General features: G+C 56.2%; 1 protein-coding gene across 4 annotated transcripts in view; it reads left to right on the top strand.

The window, feature by feature from the left end:
* Positions 1 to 16,753, top strand: part of DGKD (diacylglycerol kinase delta) — a 108,353-nt gene extending 91,600 nt beyond the window's left edge. For 2 of the 4 annotated variants that reach the window (XM_039234499.1, XM_039234503.1), the window contains 10 exons: positions 753 to 849; positions 1,021 to 1,128; positions 2,219 to 2,332; positions 3,369 to 3,503; positions 3,789 to 3,940; positions 5,348 to 5,459; positions 5,544 to 5,636; positions 6,585 to 6,704; positions 12,769 to 12,886; positions 14,290 to 14,685. In XM_039234499.1, the coding sequence (XP_039090430.1) occupies positions 753 to 849; positions 1,021 to 1,128; positions 2,219 to 2,332; positions 3,369 to 3,503; positions 3,789 to 3,940; positions 5,348 to 5,459; positions 5,544 to 5,636; positions 6,585 to 6,704; positions 12,769 to 12,886; positions 14,290 to 14,540 (1,300 nt within the window). In that variant the 3' untranslated portion in view covers positions 14,541 to 14,685. Of the gene's footprint in view, positions 1 to 752; positions 850 to 1,020; positions 1,129 to 2,218; positions 2,333 to 3,368; positions 3,504 to 3,788; positions 3,941 to 5,347; positions 5,460 to 5,543; positions 5,637 to 6,584; positions 6,705 to 12,768; positions 12,887 to 14,289; positions 14,686 to 15,640 lie in introns of those variants that run through there. The other 2 variants (XM_039234500.1, XM_039234501.1) reach the window with 2 other exon arrangements.
* Positions 16,754 to 17,447: the final 694 nt, after the last annotated feature.

Here is a 17,447-nt window from a genome sequence, read left to right as displayed (position 1 = left end):
GGGGCCATGTGCAGTACATGTTTAGAACTGCGGGCCCCTGCTGGATAATCCCGGAGTTAGTATCAAGAGCTCTGAAGATGTCTAAGAGAATTTCATTTCTATGCGTCTATCCTAAGAAGAAATGAAACATTTGCAAAGAGGCGTGTACGAAGGGGCCACTGCTGTGTGACTTACGGAGCCCAGGACTGGGAGCTGGCTGGGTCCAGCCACAGGGACTAAGTGCACAAGCACCGGTCAGGAACGGCCCCGCTGTGATCGGTCGGGCATCTGGACGCGGGGTGTGGGGCCAAGTGTGCGGAGTCGGTCAGGAGACCATAGACTGGCTGTTTCCCCTGTGAGTCAAAGACTGAAGAAATACACCAGGTTTTTACTATCAGGACGCACAGCTTTGGGGATTAGGAGGATTTTGTTCTCCTTTGTGCTTTTCTGTACTTCCCATATCTTCTATGCTGCGCATAATTTTCTAGCTGGAAAAAAAAATTATCAGTTTTTTTATGAGGTTCTGTAATTTTTTTTTTACTTTTTAGGTAAATTAGTTTCTTGGGATTGTTACTTTCTGGCAGAATTTTCTATCACGAGACGTATTTCTTTATGCACACGATACGTAGGCACATAAGGAGGACGTGCCCGTCCTTACTGAGCTGGCGATGCTGTGAGTGGTTGCCGAATCTGACCGCTGTGCACGATGGGATGCATTCCTGCGGCCGCGGCAACGGCCGCGCTTAGCCGTGTAACTTGCTTTCCGCCTCCAGGAGCCGGACCAAGAACATGATGTGGTACGGAGTTCTTGGCACCAAAGAGTTGCTGCACAGAACCTACAGGAACCTGGAGCAGAAAGTCCTGCTGGAGGTGAGCGGGAGGGCCTCCTGGTCTCCGCAGCCCTTCTCCTCGCTGGACATGGGCCCCTCTGCTGTGTGGCCCCTCAGTGGGCGCTCAGCGGTGGCGGCGGGGTGGGTGCTGGTGAAGGACCAGGCTGATGCTGTGGTTCCCTGTTCTCCCCCCGCGGCGTCTCTGCTGCAGTGTGACGGGCGCCCCATCCCACTGCCCAGTCTGCAGGGGATCGCTGTCCTCAACATTCCCAGCTATGCCGGAGGGACCAACTTCTGGGGGGGCACCAAGGAAGATGATGTACGTATGGGGGTTCGGGGTGGCCTGGGCCCCAGCTGGGTGTGGGTAATCCCTTCAAGGAGTGTCCACCACTTCAGGCCCCGATGAAGCCTTCTGGCTTTGGGGCTCCGTGGGTGGCTCGGAGGTGCGGATGGAACTCCTCCCTGTGCCGGCGGTCACAGGGCAGTGGAGAACAAGACAGTAGGGTCCCCTGCTCACGAGAAGAGAGGCCGAGTGGGACAGGTGTGGCCAGGGGCACAGGTGTGATGCGGAAGCCAGGCCCGACTCCAATTTGGGGTGGTCTGGGAAGGCTTCTCAGAGGAGGGGACATCTACACTGACACCTGAAGGAGACCTAGCATTGGCCAGGTCTGGTCAGGAGAGGGTGCAGAGGCTGTTCCAAGTAATTGCTGGAACAGCATATGTGAAGGCTTAGTGGCGAGATGGGTGTGGAGGAAGCTGATGGTGCGTGGTGGGTGGAATGCAGCCCAGTCAGAGCCCACGTGGGGATGTTTGATCCAGGGAAGAAGCCTGTGGAAGACGTCATTTGCTTTTAACCACGGGTGCAGCTTCCGTTGTCTGTAATAGGGAACAGAAAGAATGAACGTGAAGCGCACTCAGGATGTCCTGGTTGCCGGGGCGCCTGGCTGGCTCAGCGAGTGGAGCATGCAACTCTTGATCTCGGGGCTGTGAGTTTGAGCCCCACATTGGGTGTAGAGATTACTTAAAATGAACAACAGAGAAGATGTCCGGTTGTTCTAAGCACTGCGGGTGCATTGACTCAGCCCTCCAGAGAGCCTCTTGGGGAACGCACCAGTTTTATCCCTGTTTCACAGATGAGAAAACCGAGGATGAGAAAATTAAGTAACTTGCTCAAGGTCGCGCTGCTAGAAAGCGGCAGACCAGAGATTTGATCCCAGGCAGCTGGTTTCGGGGTCTTTACTAGAAACCCTCTCAGTGACACAGTCACATCGTAGCTGCTCCTCAGGACACGCCAGGCGAGTCGTGTGCCTGTCTGTCTCTGACCAGGCCAGCAGCCCCGAGAGCAAACAGCAGAGGGCAGCGCGGGGAGCTTCGGGGCAGGAGTTGGCTCCTAACGCTGGCCCTTTCAGACTTTTGCAGCTCCGTCGTTCGATGATAAGATTCTGGAGGTGGTGGCTGTATTTGGCAGTATGCAGATGGCTGTCTCTCGCGTCATTAAGCTGCAGCATCACCGAATTGCCCAGGTAGTGGCCGTGGTCCTGTGGGTGGGAGAGACGTGGGAGGCAGTGTGGCTCACACACGTTTGGAGAGGCCGGGCTGGGCCTGGCCCACAACCAGTCTCCTCTGTGGGTGCGCCTCTGCTGCACAGGGCCCAGGAGAGGGGGTGCTTTTCCAGGACCACCCCCGCCCCCGCCTGCTGGTTCAGAGCCCTTCCTCACCTGCTGTAGTGGAAAGTTAAAAAACACTCTTTCAAAATGGGGGCCGACTTGAGTCCTGCCGAGCCCCTGCCCTGACTTCCTCTGTGGGTGCCAGCCGTACCCCGACTGTTGAGGTGGGACGAGATGAGACAGGCCCCACTGACCTTGGTTTGCGGCTGCCCCTTTCAGAAGCTGCCTCCTGTTTGGGGGAGGAGCAGACGTGAGCAGTGGAGAAAGTGTGGCGTCGCCTGGCTGGTCTGCGGCCTACCTGGAGAGGGGACATGGGGAGGGGCTTCCCCTAGTACTTGTTCCTGGTGATGGGCTGGGGAGGGCAGTGTTCTTAGGCACAGGAAGTGGGAAGGTGGGTACCCTGGCCCACCCGAACCCCAGGCTGTGATGTCCCGGCCTTTCCTGCCTCAGTCTGTCCCCACGGAGGTGGGGTGTTTGGATTTTATGATTGAACTCTTTAGTGGCATTTTTTTTATTGAAAAGAGAAGCAGTGCATCACTGGCCACCTGTTGAGACTGGTTTTCCCTGTCCCGGGAGTGCTTGCGTGTGGGCAGGGTCCCCACCCCAGGCCCAGTGCTTGGGTGTGTGACCACCAGGGTCTCACTGCAGTCACAGAGGCCATGCTGGGTGAGGGGACCGTGGGGGCGGGACGGATCCTTGGGCTTCACAAGCTGTGCCCTAGACAGGGATGCCTGACCGCAGCGGTGGTTGGCAGGGGGCACGGTGTCGCCCCAGATGTTGGCTGGCTTGTGCAGGGCCGCGTGGGACGGGAGGGCCCCTGTGGTGCTGACATTCAGCACCTTAGCTCCTTGGCTGAGCGCGGTGCGTGAGTAACGCTGTGCTGTTCGCTCAGTGCCGCACGGTGAAGATTTCCATCCTGGGGGATGAGGGCGTCCCTGTGCAAGTGGACGGAGAGGCCTGGGTCCAGCCTCCGGGATACATTCGGATTATCCACAAGAACCGGGCGCAGACACTCACCAGAGATAGGGTAAGAAGGGCTGCACGTGGGGACCCGGGGGGACGGCCCTGGGGCTCACCTTCTGTGAGGAGACCTGGAGTTTCTAGTGCTTCCTTCTAGGAATTTACTTTTCTTAAATTAAGTGAGCAGGGGTGCAAGTTCCAGGACCATTTCCCCTCCTCAGTGTAAAAAAAGAGATCCATGTCTCCTTTTTGGGCTGTTGTCCAGCTCAGGTCCCAGTGCGCTTGTTGCCGGTTACGTGCTCGCCTCTCGAGAGAGCGGCACACAGTGTGACGCCGGGTTCCCGTGCCCTAGGCGTTTGAGAACACCCTGAAGTCCTGGGAAGACAAGCAGAAGTGTGAGCTTCCTCGCCCTCCGTCTTTCTCTCTGCACCCGGAGATCCTGTCTGAGGAAGAGGCCACACAGATGGACCACTTCGGGCAGGCGGCGGGGGCCCTCATCCACAGGTGGGCCGCCGCCTCCTGGGGGGTCTGCTGGGGTTTCCTGGGGTTTCTGCTGTCCCTTGGCTTTGGTTTATTTCCCCTGACTTTCCGAGATCGCTCAGGGTTTGTGTAGATGGAGGCCTGAGATCCACAGGTGTTTTCAGAACCAGCTCACGGGTTTTAAAACCTATCCCGGATTCTTCAGAATAGCCCACTTGCTGCCTCCTCTGCTTTATCCCAGACAGCAGGTTTGTTCCTAAAGCACAAACCTCATAGTTATTTGAGAGGAGAAAAAAAAAAAAAAAAAAGGAGACAACAGCTGGAGGCATTTCCCGCTCTTACTCTGCCTTGGAGAAGTGGCTCCTGGGACTGTGGGGACCTTCCAGCACGGAGGTCCCTCTGCCCCTCTCTGTCCTCCCCACCTCCCCTGCGTGCCCGCTGCCGGCGTGCCTCACTCCGGAGGGGTCTCTCGGCCGCCACATCCTGCCATCCTCGTCCGTGGTGCCGCTGTGTGGCTTCCTCCTCCGCTGCCCTTGCCAGGAGCACCGCTGCCCTGCGGGCTCCGGACTCTGTGCCCTTCGGGGCCATTCCCCTGCCTTTTCCCCGGGCATCAGGCTCTCAGCCCACAGCTTCGAGCTCTCACTTCTGGTTCCAGGGGTCCATCCGGGCCCCCCAAGAGCACGTCTGTGCCGAGCTCTGTGTCTGCGGCCTCTGCACCCATGACCAAATCAGTATCTGCGCCTGATGGCTTCACTTGTTACAGTTTTTCCCAGTTCCTTGCTGTGCCACCCGCGCTGGCTTCCTTCCGTCTTCGTTCTCGTCCCCTCAAAGCCTGTGGCAGCCCCACAGATGCGGCCCTGTGTCTTGGCAGCTGCTTCTGGTTTTCCCCAGGACGGGACGAGTGGTTCCCTGGCTAGCTTCCCCGACTCTTGTGCTCCTGGTGCCCTGGCGGTGTCCGACCCTGTCACCACCGTCTCCTTGCCCGTGTGGGTCCCTGGGGCTGCGGGCTGCTGCCTGGGGCCGTGTCCTGGGGTCTGTCTTTTGAAGCAGGATTGTCCCCACAGAGGAGGGTCCTGTCATTCTCATTTACAGAGTGAGACAGGCCAAGTCTCCTTTCACGATCAGCTGTCTACTTGCCATTTTATAGGGCATGAAGAAAATCTCCTTCTGGGGATTTTCCTTCCTGGTTGAGTTTCTGGAAGGACTTGGATTTTGATGCCCTGCTTCCCATTTAAGACTGTCTCTGTTTGCCATCAGTGAGGGAATGATGGTCAGGGTCATCCTGTGCTCGTTTTCATGGCGGAGCCGTGTCTGCATTGGCCCTCTGGGCCGAACCTGGGTCTGCGTTCGAGTGAGGTGATGTAGGCTGCCCTTTCGCCTGCTTTGATGAGTGCCATGTCTCTCTCTCTCTCTCTCTCTGACTCTCTCTAGTATCCGGGAGATAGCTCAGTCCCATCAAGACATGGAGCAGGAACTTGCCCACGCCGTCAACGCCAGCTCCAAGTCCATGGACCGAGTGTATGGCAAGCCCAGAACCACAGAGGTGCCTGTGCTTTTTAAGTCTTGCTCCTCTGGAGTCCCGTGGCCCTTGGGCCTTCTACATGGGTGTCGTTCTGGTTCCTCTCAGGGGCTGAACTGCAGCTTTGTCCTGGAAATGGTGAATAACATCAAAGCTCTGCGCAGCGAGACGGAACTGCTGCTGGCCGGGAAGATGGCCCTGGTAAGCTGAGAGGCCGGCCTCGCGCTGTGCGTGCAGTGACCGTTGTTGTACACAGGGCAGCACATTTTAGTCTAGAATTCTAGACTCAGTGTCAGAAGGGGCCTTGGAGGTCCTCTGATCTGGCCGTATGGTTGGTTCTCAAGCCACAGCTCAGGCACGTCGTGTTGAACATATTAGACTGTGGACGGGACCAGCTCTATCGCTGTGCTCAGGGTTCTGCCTTAGAAATCCACAGGGATGGAGCCACCTGCCTGTGACCAGGCCCTGGGGCCTTGTTCTCAGACACACAGCGCCCTCTTCTTCCTCGCTCAGCCCTGCACATCTGGCCAGGAGTCCGCTCTGGGCGAGCACATGGGGTGGGTTTCACTGAATCGAAGAAGCTAGAATAGGGAAGGCCCGAGGGATGGTCTGGCCAACCTTCTTGTTTTAAAAGATGAGGACGTGGAGGTCAAGGAGGTAGAGTGATCTGCTGCAGCTCACATGTCTGGAAAAGCACCCGAAAGCCTCGTTCCTCGTCCTCTGCTCTTCATTCCAAAATAGTCTGCTCTTCTGGGCCTGACAGCTGCTCCTTGCCGCCTGCCAGCGTGTCCTGCAGCACTCTGGTGTGGGCGGGCTGCTCCTGTCCTCTTTCTGACACAGGGGTCCCGAGGTCAACCGAAGTAGGTGAAATGGCCACTCCGCTGATGTAATTTTCAGACGGGCTTGGTTAATTCCAGTATTTTTGAAAGGAGAGTTTTAATTCCTGCATCTTCTCCTTACAAGGGGAGATTCTGAGTTTGGCCCCTTAGCCAGTGCTGTGTGACTTACTTTCGTTAGGAGTTTTTGTAAGCCTTTCTGAGACAGACAGACCACATCTGGAGCAGATTGCACGCCTGCATGCAGGCCACATGTCGTGGCCCCAGCTCCTCCCTGCTACTAACCAGCCATGTTCTTTTCTGCCCGGAGCAGCAGTTGGACCCCCCTCAGAAGGAGCGGCTTGCGGCTGCTCTAGCCGAGATGGAGCGGCAGCTCAGGAAGCTGGCGGACACCCCCTGGCTGTGCCAGCCCCTGGAGCCTGGTGATGAGGAGGTATTTGGGTCACGGGGCTTCAGCGTGGGCACCTCTGGATGCGGCGGCTTTCCCTCAGTGCCTGTAATCACTGTGACCTGTGCAGCTTTGAGATTAAGATGGTGTCCGTCTTGCAGCCCCTGATAAGGCTTCTCAGGACTTCTCTGTTAAAACACCTTGGAGGTGTGGAAGAAGACTGGCAGGGAGGAGGTTGGGAGTTAGTATTGAGCTCAGTCCTTGATGACTGGGGCACTTGTCACCCTCAGAAACAGAATGGCTGGGCTGGCCAGGAAGCTGATAGGTGGCTGAGCCCAGCCCTGCTGTTTGCCCCCGGTGTGAGGACACATCGGTTGGTTAAATGGCAGCTGCTTAAGTTTGTTGATGACAGGGACAGAGTTGGTGTGTCCCGTTCACGATCACACTTGTGTTTTGCATGTATTTAGAGACTTTGGCTTGTCGTAGGTCCTATAGCCAGGACGGACAGGAGCCCAGGCATATGGCACCAGGAGGTTGCTGCCTCCTGCAGCAGGGAGACAGGCAGGAAGAGCCCGGGAGGGGTGCTTGTTGTACGGTCGGTTTTGTGGGTGGCATCTTGATAAAGACGAACTGAAGGGTGCTTTTTTCCTTAGGGGTAGAGCAGAGGTGGGCCGGGAGAAAAGTTCATCCTAGGCTAGGGTTCTACAGTCTTGCCAGAGAAAGGATGTTAGACATGACATATCTGGCACTCCTGCTGCCAGTTTTGTTCGTTAAAACCTGGTGGCAGCAGTTAGGTGATGGTACAGAGGAGGGTTACAGCAGTCTATACTGCTCTGCTCTGAACATGCAGGCATTTGTTGACAAATGTAGACCCTGCATGGAAAACTGACTCAGAGGCCTCCCAGCAAAGCAACAAAACTCAGCAGCATATGTATGAGAACATTTTGGCTTAAAGGGGCAGGCCAAGCTCATCAAAATAAGTTAAACTCTGAATTCTAAATACTAAATTTTCATTTAAAATTTTTTTTGTTTTATTTATTTTTGAGACAAAGGCAGAGCATGAGTTGGGGAGGGGCAGAGAGAGAGACACACACAGAATCCAAAACAGGCTCCAAGCTCAGAGCTGTCAGCACAGAACCCGATGCAGGGCTCGAACCCACGAATCGTGAGATCATGACCTGAGCTGAAGTTGAACGCTTAACCGACTGAGCCACCCAGGTGCCCCACGAAATTTTCATTTAAAAAAAAATTCCTCAAATGATAGTATATAAAATGTTTAATAGACGTAACAATAACATAGTCCTTAATTCCAGATTAAGTTACCAAAGCCTGTGAAGTGAACAGTGAGATGGGGGGGCTGGGAAGAAGACAGGGACAGAGAAATGAAGGAAGACACATTAAATTCCTTCTTTTAAGATGGAAGGTTTAAAAAAAGATTCTTGACTGATAATTAGGGAAATGCAGTTAGTTAATCTTTAAAAACATAGGTAGTTCTAGTAGAATTGAAAAGGTTTATGTTGACATTGGACTCTGTGCTGACAGCTTGGAGCCTGGAACCTACTTCAGATTCTGTGTCTCCCTCTCTCTCTCTGCCCCTCCTGGGCTCATTCTCCCTCCCTCTCTCTCTCTCTCTCTCAAAAATAAATAAATAAACATTAAAAAAAAAGAAAAAGTTTGTTTTTCCAAATCAGTTTTTTAAAAACAAAATATAATCTACGTTGTGAAGGAAAATAAGGGACCAGTGAAGATGTAGCTAACAGCATAAAAGCGTAGCTTCTCTTCTGAAAAACAAACTATCATAAGATTGCATTAAAAAGGTAATCTAACTATATACCAATCACAAAAGTCCAGTTTTCTCTCCCTACCCCCAATAAAAACTTAAGACACAAAAAGATAAAAAATTTCAAGAAAATACACAAAATCTGAAGTTACAGTATTGATATAAAACTAGATTTGCAATAAATGATAGAGGATCACTTTATATTGGCAAAATACAATAATACTATAATCATAAAATTTTTTTTGTCTTTTTGATCTATCTGTTACTGTCAAACTCTCTGACCATGAATGTAGATAGCTCAGTTTACCTTTGTGTTCTTATTTTTGCTTTCTGTGTTTTGAGGCTATATTGTTGGGTACATATAAGTTTTATCATTATGTAAAGACCCTTAGTAATTGTTTCTAAGTTTACTTGTTTGGTATTTTCATCTTTATACTTTTACTTTCAAGTTTTATTTGAGGTGTCTCTCTTGTGAATAGCACGTTGTCAAATGTTGAATTTTTATCTAGTCTGTCACCTCTCTGTTTTAACTGGAATGTTCAGTCTATTTATCTCTATTGTGATTATTGATGTATTTATATGTACATTTTGCCATATTTTGTGTTTTATATTTGTCCCACTTTTTTGTTTTCATTTTTCCCTTTTGATTGAGAAGTCTCTCCTTCTCACACAACAACTCTCTTTGTCCTCTCTAGTAATTTGGAAATAGATACTGTCTATCCTTTTAGTGATTACCCTCCAAATTTTAATTTGTATAAAATCTGTAAAGCAAAAACTTCTTGAAATGGGGAAAAGTGACAGAAACCAAAGTGTAATGTGAACAGTCACTGTCAGTCCATGATTAATGAAATAAATTATATCACAGCATATGAACAAAAAAAGCTTGGAAAAATATATAGAACATATCATGTTTCTACAGAGAGAGAGCTTTATGCCCTAAAGAGGGAATATCTTTTTTCTGGTTGCCCATAGGACATTTTTCAAAATTGTATCATATTTTAGATAAGCAATACTAATAGGAGTCTCTGTTATTCTAGAAATAGGGAGCGTTTAGAAACTTTTAAGCAACTAACAGAAAAATTTTATTTCTCTTGAAAATAATAAAAAATTCAGGCTTGTATTTTATATGTCCTTTTTTGGTTTCATTTAAAAAAATTTTTTTTTGTTAATTTCTGAGAGAGAGAGAGAGAGACAGACAGCGTGACCAGGGGAGGGTCACAGAGAGAGGAGGGAGACACAGAATCTGAAGCAGGCTCCAGGCTCTGAGCTGTTAGCACAGAGCCTGACGCGGGGCTCGAACCCACAAACCGTGAGATCATGACCTGAGCTGAAGTCGGACACTTAACCAACTGAGCCACCCAGGCACCCCTGGTTTCATTTTTTTAGTAGTTTATTTTATTGCATTTCATGAGAGTACCAGTCCACTGTCGACTGGAAATTGTTAAAATTGGTTCCTTTACAGGCGTGGTGTGAGCAGCACAGTGCCAGGCCATGGGGCCAGATACCATAGTCATCAGCTGTGGGCCCTGGCTTCCCACGCCCTTCCCCTGGCGGGTAGGTAGCTTCCCCCTCTGTGCAGATTCCCTCTGAAGACAGAGGAGGGCTCGGATTTTACGTGGTTCATGGGCTGTGTGGCCGCTGCTGCAGAGGGAGGCTCGCAGCCTGGTGCCTGGTTGCAGGGCAACCAGTCATCTTCGTTTGTTTGGGACTTTCGGGTCTTAGTATTAAAAGCTCCCGTTTCACCAACTATGGTTCCAAAGCTTTAAGCATAAACATGTTTTCAAAACAAATGTCACCAAATGTGGAGCAGAAACCACACGAGTTCCCCTGGTGCTCTGACCTTATGAGTCCTTGAAACGTGTGTAGTGGCCCCGGTTTCGAGGGTTGCTAGTTGTGAGCTCATGAGACGGTGCAGGTACCAGACGGGAGAGATGGCTCCAGGGGCAGGCTTAGCTGCAAAACTAGAAACCCTCGAGCCGGCCAGGGCAGAGCAGGGAGGGGGTGGGGTGGTGTTCTTGCAGGCATTCCTCTCCGGGAGCCTAAGGCCGGAACCTGCAGCCAGGTGTCCGGGGAGGGAAAGGAAAACCACTCTCGCTCCCCGGGGCCTCCCGCCTTCTCCAGCCTTCTCTGCCTGCTGCCAGATGGCTCCGTGCTCCTGTCCTCTGGGACTCTGGCTCCCCCTCGGTGCGGGCAGAGATGGGGGTGGGGTTCAGTGGGCAGAGGGGAGCTTGGGGGCGGTGCCACATTTCTACCGGCATAAAATAGGAAAATTATTTATTTGAGAGCAAAAAAAAGTTGACAAATCTGTGAGCTAGTTCTTTGAAAGTATTGACCCTGAACGATAGTCTGAACTGTTTGGGTCCACTTATAGGTGGGGATTTTTTGGGTAAATATAGTGCAGTCCCGTAAATATATTTTCTCTTATGATTTTCTTAAGTCTGGCTGGGAAGTGCAGAGGGATTGAAGGTCATCCCCCCCCCCGCCCCTGCAGTGGGAAGCACTTGATTTCGGGGGGGGGGGTCCTTGATGGGTAGCGGTACCTGTGGTGTCCCCCTGAAAGATGACAGCATGTCTCACCTGTGAGGAGCAGGGCAGTCACTACACCACTGGTGATGCCCTCTGCCGGAGGATGGGAAGCTGGATGGGACCTGCAGCTCCGTTGGGGTGGGGGTGGGGGGGCAGGGAGCCGTCAGTCGGTCAGAGTCAGAATAGGAGCCGTCTTACAGGACAGACAGCTGGCTTCTCTGAGGGCAAAGGCCGAAGGCGGGGAGCCCGAGTGCCACAGCAGCTGAGTGTCACAGGCGGCCCTCATGGCAGTCTGATTCAGACAAAGCAGCAGAGGATAAACCTTCACAGTGGTCGGGGAGAGTTGCTCTCATTAGATATAATTAGACACGAGTGAGTTCTTGCTGGCGTCCTGAGTGACGGTGGTGCCGTGGTCAGGCGCTCTAAGAAGAGAGGGTTCCCGTCGTGCAGGGTGGCACACTCAGGTATTTGTGGGGGCAGTAGATGGGTGCCTTCAAGGGCAGGGAGGCGAAATAAGACCGCACGTTGGCAACGAGCCTCATTCTACTGGCCTCCCCATTTTATGAAGGGATGAAAATACTCATGTTAAAAGTTAGAAATCAATTTAATATTCCTGTGTGCATTTTTTTAAAAAAGGACGTTTTGAAGTCAGGAGTAGGATTTTGTTCGGGCCGTGCTGCAGGACAGCTGCCTGTCCCCGCGGTCGCCACGTCCCGTGGAAAGTGCTGGGAGCGCGGCGGCACCAGCCAGTCCGGGCAGAAGAGCCTGGTCACCTGGTTGCTGAAGGCCTTGAACGGAGCAGCCGTTAGAATTGAGAGTTGAGGGTTTTGCCAGATGTAACACGTTTGTAAAAATAGGTTCCTGCACCCTGCAGTCATTGGCTAGACATCCCACCGTAAGAGGTATCTTTTGTTCGTCAAGAATGTGAGACATGAAATGCTTCAGATTAAGAGATACACGAAGGGGCCATCAGGGGCACAAGGAAAATTGGAGGCACGACAGAGCACGTTCCCAGGCACACTGGGTCATTCCAGTGACAATCCCTTTCAGATCTGCAAGTGTCGCAAAGCCAAAAGGCTAACTGTGCGTCGGTGGTCCCGGGGCAGGAAGAAACAGGCACAGGTGAAAAATAAGGAGATAGTGCTTTATTTGCGAGTGCAGGGGCGATCCATGTACACAGGTTATAAATACGGGCACGTGCATTGTGTGCGCAAAGCGTCCTTTACCGCGGAGGTCCCCATCCTAGCTCGTGTGAGAACACGTGTGGTCCGCATACCAGCGGGGAGGGGGCAGTGTTCACTCCAGCCGTGTCCTGGACGGCTCTGGGGGGAGGTGGCTGCCAAGCGGGGGCCCGGTGTCCCTGTCCCTCTGGCTCCCTTCCCTCCTCACTGCTTCAGGGGGCAGGTCCCAGGGAGAGAGCGCTAAGTGCAGGAAAGGCTGGTTTAGAAAGATAGTCCAGTACCGGTGGCCCCGCCTGGCAGCGCAGCACTGGGTCGGCTGGGAGCCTGCTGGGTAATCTTTGTATGATGTGCTGACGTTGAGGGAATGTCTGAAGCTTTTTAACCACATGAGAAACATGTTCTAAAATGATAGCCGAATGTGAAACTAGACACTGTGCAGTCACTGCGCAACCACTTTTAAGAGGCGTCACAAATCCATCAACGCCAAGACTAGAAACCAGGGGAACCCGAGTGAGAGAAGCCGGGACCGCAGCCCCTCTGCCAGGCTCCCCGCCTCTCTGAGAAGTGACTCGGGCCTGGCTGGATCGGGTCTGACCCTCCGTGTCTCTCGCTTTCCCTACAGAATGTGATGCTGGAGCTTTCCAAACGCAGCCGCAGCGGCAAATTCCGCCTGGTGACGAAGTTTAAGAAAGAGAAGAACAGCAAGAACAGAGAAGCCCGCAGTAGCCTGGGAGCCCCGGGTACCTGCCCTCACGCTGCCCTCCGGCCGTCTGCGCCCGCCGCCGGGGCCCTCCTTGTCCCTGCGCTCTCTGCGGCCTCGCGGCTCTTCCCCACGGTCCGGGTCCCCGCCTGTGCCGCGGCCCCGGCCCTGTCTGTAGCCGCAGGACCGCGCCTTCGCTTCCCACGCCGGGTGGTCGCTCTTGGCCGGGGTCGCTCCCCGGGCTGACTCCCGCATCCCCCATCGTCATCATCGGGGCTGCAGGGTGGGAGGAGGGCCGCAGAGGTGACGGACACTCGGAGCCGCGGAGCTCACGGAGCTCACGCTCAAGTCTTGTGCTGGGCCCACTGGGCCTGCCTCTTGGGAGGGGCTGCCGGTCCCCCGCCAATGAGTCATTGATCCAGGCCCTGTGCTGGAGCCCCGGCCACCAGACTGCAGGCGGCCAAATCAGTGGAAAATGGCACTCAAGGACAGTCTGGGGGGAGAATCAATAAATTGGGGCCTAAAAATCTGGAAGGTTGGCTCTGAGCAGGGCTGTTCCAGTGCTCTCAGGTGCCGGGAAGCCCAGGTTTGGGTTTGTAGGTGGTGGTCGCTCCCTCTGGTTTCTCTTTTTTGCTTGTTTGCCCAGCGGTTGCGTTTCTTTTAATGATGGTGGCTCTGACCACCTGAAATCTCTGCCTGTTTCCCTTCCTGCTCTGGACCAGGAGTGATGGGAATCCTCTAGAAAGGAGGGCAAGCTGACTGCAGCTCACAGTCAGAGTGGCGTTTTCCTCTTAAATAGTGGCATCCAGTCCCCCTTGGGACACGTGACAAATGTCCAGAAGGCTGGTGGCCAACCTGGCAGGAACAGATGGCAGCTCCTGCTGTGGCTCGCTCCCCCTGAAAGTGGGCGGCTCGCCTGCCTCTTCCCGCAGAGCTCTGGGTGGTGCGCGGGGCTGAGTGGCGGGTGCCGGCTGCTGGGGGCGTCTGGGGGCTCCCTACTGCTGGGGCGTCTGGGGTCCCTACTGCTGGGGCATCTCCTACTGCTGGGGCATCTCCTACTGCTGGGGCGTCTGGGTGCCGGCTGCTGGGGCGTCTGGGGTCCCTACTGCTGGAGTGTCTCCTGCTGGGGCGTCTGGGTGCTGGCTGCTGGGGTGTCTTGGGTGCCAGCTGTTGGGGGCATGTGGGTGCTGGCTGCTGGGGCATCTCAGGTGCTGCCTGTTGGGGGCATGTGGGTGCTGGCTGCTGGGTATCTCGGGTGCCGGTTGTTGGGGGCATGTGGGTGCCGGCTGCTGGGTATCTCGGGTGCTGGTTGTTGGGGGCATGTGGGTGCTGGCTGCTGGGGCGTCTGGGTGCTGGCTGCTGGTGGTCTCCGGCGCCGGCTGCCACCTGCCTCGCACTGGGCTCTGGGCACTCACTGCCTTCGTGCTTTTCCGTCTCTGACAGTTCACCTCTGGGGGACAGAGGAGGTTGCTGCCTGGCTGGAGCACCTCAGTCTCTGTGAGTATAAGGACATCTTCACTCGGCACGACATCCGGGGCTCCGAGCTCCTGCACCTGGAGCGGAGGGACCTCAAGGTACTTCCATGGCGGCCCCTGGGGCCCGGCCTGGGCTCCCCGCACTCCCTTCTCTGTCCCTCCCTCGAGCTGGCCATGCCCCTGCGTCGTCAGACTGCCCTCATGCATGGCTCACAGTGACACGTGGAAGTGGCTGAGAGGCCACCTCTGGTCCCCCAGCAGTGGCGTCTCCACCCGCCACAGCCCGACAGCCAGAGCAGGAGTCATGGAGGGGGGGTCTTGCTTTTCTTAACCTCGTTGCACCGATGAACTATTTTAACATTAAAAACCCTGTTGCGGGGGTTGGGAGGGGGCCTGGCTGGCTCGGTAGGGGGAGCATGTGACTCTGGATTGCAAGGTCGTGGATTGGAGCCCCACGTTGGGGGCGAGGCCTACTTAAAATTTAAAAAAAAAACAACAAAACACCACCCGAAACAGCCCCGTTGGGGGACACAGCCCTGTGCTGATTGGCCCCCGGAGGTCTGTGTGTGAGGACGGCCCCCAGGGGCGGGCCCCTCTCCCTTTGGGGCCCACACACGGGCACACCTCGAGCTTCCAGACTGAGGAAGCGAGTCACGTGACTCCTTGGTGCCCAGTGCGTGCCCGGTGCGCGTGGGAGGTCATAATAGGCCGACGTGCACTCCTCAAGTGAAAAATCCTTTCTGGCTACAAAATGCTGACCGTCATCTGGGCTTCCAGGGAGCCACAGTCACTGGCCACAGATGACCGTGACACATTTCGTAGCCAGAAGGTCTGAAGTATCGCGAGGATTACCAGCCTGTGACACAGAGACTTGCAGTGAACAAGTGCTGCGGGGGAAGCGGCTGCAGGCGCAGCGCGGGCGGGGCGGCAAGATGGGGTGTGCCCGTGGCGGGGGAGCCCGGGGAGACCAGGCCGGAGCGCGACCCCCCCCAGCTTGAGGTGCAGTCGGCTCGGGCCTGCCTGACCCGGGGCCCGCGGGGCCGCGCCGAGAGGGTGCCGTCCTCAAGGCAGCTTTCCCGAGTCGCCTGCCCCCCGCCTGCTGCCGGGTGGGGCCTCTCTGTCTTGTGCGGCCGCGGTGACCTGGTGGCTCTCGGGAGAGGTGTGGCGCGCGTCTGCACGACTGTCCCTGTGTGTGCCGTCCCCGCCTCCTGTCCCCGTCTCCATCTGTTCGCCCACGTTTGTGCTGGGCAGGCTGGGGAGGAAGGCCCGCGGGGGCGCGGCGCCCTGCCCGGCGTCAGGCTGCTGTCCTCTCGTTGCAGGACCTCGGCGTGACCAAGGTGGGCCACATGAAGCGGATCCTGTGTGGCATCAAGGAGCTGAGCCGGGGCGCTCCTGCCACCGAGGCCTAGCCCTGGCCCTGTCGGCCTGCGTCCCCCGCTCACCCCGTGACTGAGGCGGGGACACGCTGTCCCTCCTCATGGTGCTACCCCCCCGCCCCCCCCGCTCCAGACAGGAAGCCTCGCGGATGCCCCTTCAGTGACCGTTCCGGGGCGTCGCCCACACCAACACAGCTACCTTTGAAACAACACCTTGTCCGGCCGGACGCCGTGCGGGGAGGACCGCCCCTGCCTCTCCGCCCTGCGACCCGGGCCCCTGGCCGGCCTGTGCGCGCTCTCCCCGCCGCCAGCCCTGTAACTGCGCGCCGTGTGGCCTCTCCCGGGTGTGCAGACCACCTGGCCCGGCTGGCAGCCTCCCGCACTGGAAGGTTCTGTGTCCGCCGGCCCCCCCCCCCCCCTTCTTCTCAGCAGCCTTGCGAGGCCACCACCTGCCTGGCGCCCCTCCCGCGTGTTCCTGAGTCTTTGGCGAAGATGCTGCCCCTCCTGCCTCGAAAGCGGCCCAGGCGCCGCCCACGTCGGGGCACTTGGCCTCTGGAAGCCGAGCAGACGGCCGGGTCTGGTCCTGGGCTCGCAGACCCCCTCCCCGGTTGCCTTTGGTCTCGTCCTGGTTTGCGCCTTCCTCGTGAGCTGCTGGCGTGGGGCGTGGCCGCTCTGTCCCCGAGAGGCCGCAGCCCCGATCTCCCCGCAGACAGAGGATGTGTCTGCGCGAGCCTGGGGTTCGTGAGCGCGAGCGCTTCCCGGGCGCCGGGGGTGCCTCCCTTGCGGGGGAGCGTCCTGACCGCCCCTGACCCCGTGCGTGGCTGGCTGCCTCACGCCGCTCTCGCCCACCCCCCCCCCCCCCCGCACCGCCACAGCTCAGCCTGCGGGGCTCTGTGACCCGGCCCAGCTGCCAGCCGGGTCCCCACGCCCCTACCCTGTAGCTCACGTCACCCCTCGTCCGCGTGAGGGCACGGGGCTGCGGGTGTCATCCAGTAACCCTTGGGGGGCTCACCGCTGAACAGCATCTGCCTGTTCCTTGCTCGGCAGGCCCCTCCCCCTCACCCCTACCCCGTGAGCCCGGCCAGGCCTCTGCTGCCGGGTTGGAGGCTCTCCTGCCAGCGGCATGGTGGGTGCCTGGCCTGCTCCTGTCCCCGAGGGTGTAGTGGCGGCGCCAGCACGGGGCGGGGCGGGGCCTGTGCTCTGCGGTGCGCCGTTGTGCGGGGCCTTCCCGACCCCAGCGTCCCCTGTGCCGTCTGTTGGCCGCATTGGACGTGGGAAGGCAGAGAGGGACGATCTGGCCACCGGAGGTCACTGGCTTTTAAGGTAGAACAGGCTGACAAAGGAGACTGTGGGGACCTGAGCCCAGGTACCAGACGGTGTGCTCTGTCACCTCTGGCTGGGCCCTGGGCTCTGGGGTCCTTGGAGCAAGCAGGGGTCAGGCCCGCGCTCGGTGAGGAGGGGAGCGGCGGCTGGTGCTGATGCTGTGAGGCCGGCCTGTGCCCTCCGTGCCCTCCCTTGGGCGAGCCTGAGGGCTGGGCGAAGCATGGTGTTTAGAATTAATATTCTGTCAATGATTAAAACACTGTTTACGTAAAAACCGTTTTTCTGATTCTAGTAAGAGGTGAGTGGAGTAAACGTGGGTGTCGCATGGAAGTGTCTCGGTGTCGGGCGGTGGCCGTGTCGCTTTCCGTGAGGCCGCTCCTCTGCCTGCCCCCCCGCCCCTGCTGTGGCTGGGCGCTGTCCCGCGGGG

This window comes from Hyaena hyaena, unplaced genomic scaffold, assembly GCF_003009895.1.
Source record: "Hyaena hyaena isolate Hyena2069 unplaced genomic scaffold, ASM300989v1 scaffold_86, whole genome shotgun sequence".
Taxonomy (NCBI): Eukaryota; Metazoa; Chordata; class Mammalia; order Carnivora; family Hyaenidae; genus Hyaena; species Hyaena hyaena.
Note: the sequence above shows the minus strand (reverse complement) of the source record. Positions and strands in the feature narration are given on the sequence as shown.